Consider the following 366-nt stretch of genomic DNA (forward strand, 5'->3'; position numbering starts at 1 on the left):
TGGGGAGAGGGTCTCCAGAGGCCTCCGGAGCCCGGCCGCGAGGGGGATTGCCAGAGTGTTGAACCACACGCCTTCGCCGCTCCTGCAGGTTGTTGCCGCTGCGCTTTGGTTAATTCAACTCAGTCGAGTCCTCGCTTTGCACTCTTCATGGCTTGACCTCTGTGCAGAGGCGATACACAAACTGGGCTAGAATCGGTGTATTCGCTTCCTCTTACTGCCCCTGTGATCTGGTGTAAGTCACTAGTGATTCCTTTCATCTCTGGTACGGCTGTAGGATATCTGACCTGATGTCTGACTCCAGGCATATGACACCGCCAACGGCTAATGTCTGGATTTTTTTTTTTTTTTTTTTTTTTGAGGGGGGGC

General features: G+C 52.7%; 1 protein-coding gene across 1 annotated transcript in view; it reads left to right on the forward strand.

Annotated features, from left to right (window-relative positions):
* NUP133 (nucleoporin 133) overlaps nucleotides 1–366 on the forward strand; it is a 69618-nt gene that overhangs the window by 6791 nt on the left and 62461 nt on the right. Inside the window, exon 3 of the mRNA XM_008051116.2 lies at nucleotides 168–232. Within this exon, the coding sequence (XP_008049307.2) occupies nucleotides 168–232 (65 nt within the window). The remainder of the gene's footprint in view (nucleotides 1–167; nucleotides 233–366) is intronic.

The sequence above is a fragment of the Carlito syrichta genome, unplaced genomic scaffold, assembly GCF_000164805.1.
Source record: "Carlito syrichta isolate Samal-C Ts95f unplaced genomic scaffold, Tarsius_syrichta-2.0.1 Scaffold165621, whole genome shotgun sequence".
In the NCBI taxonomy this organism is placed as follows: domain Eukaryota; kingdom Metazoa; phylum Chordata; class Mammalia; order Primates; family Tarsiidae; genus Carlito; species Carlito syrichta.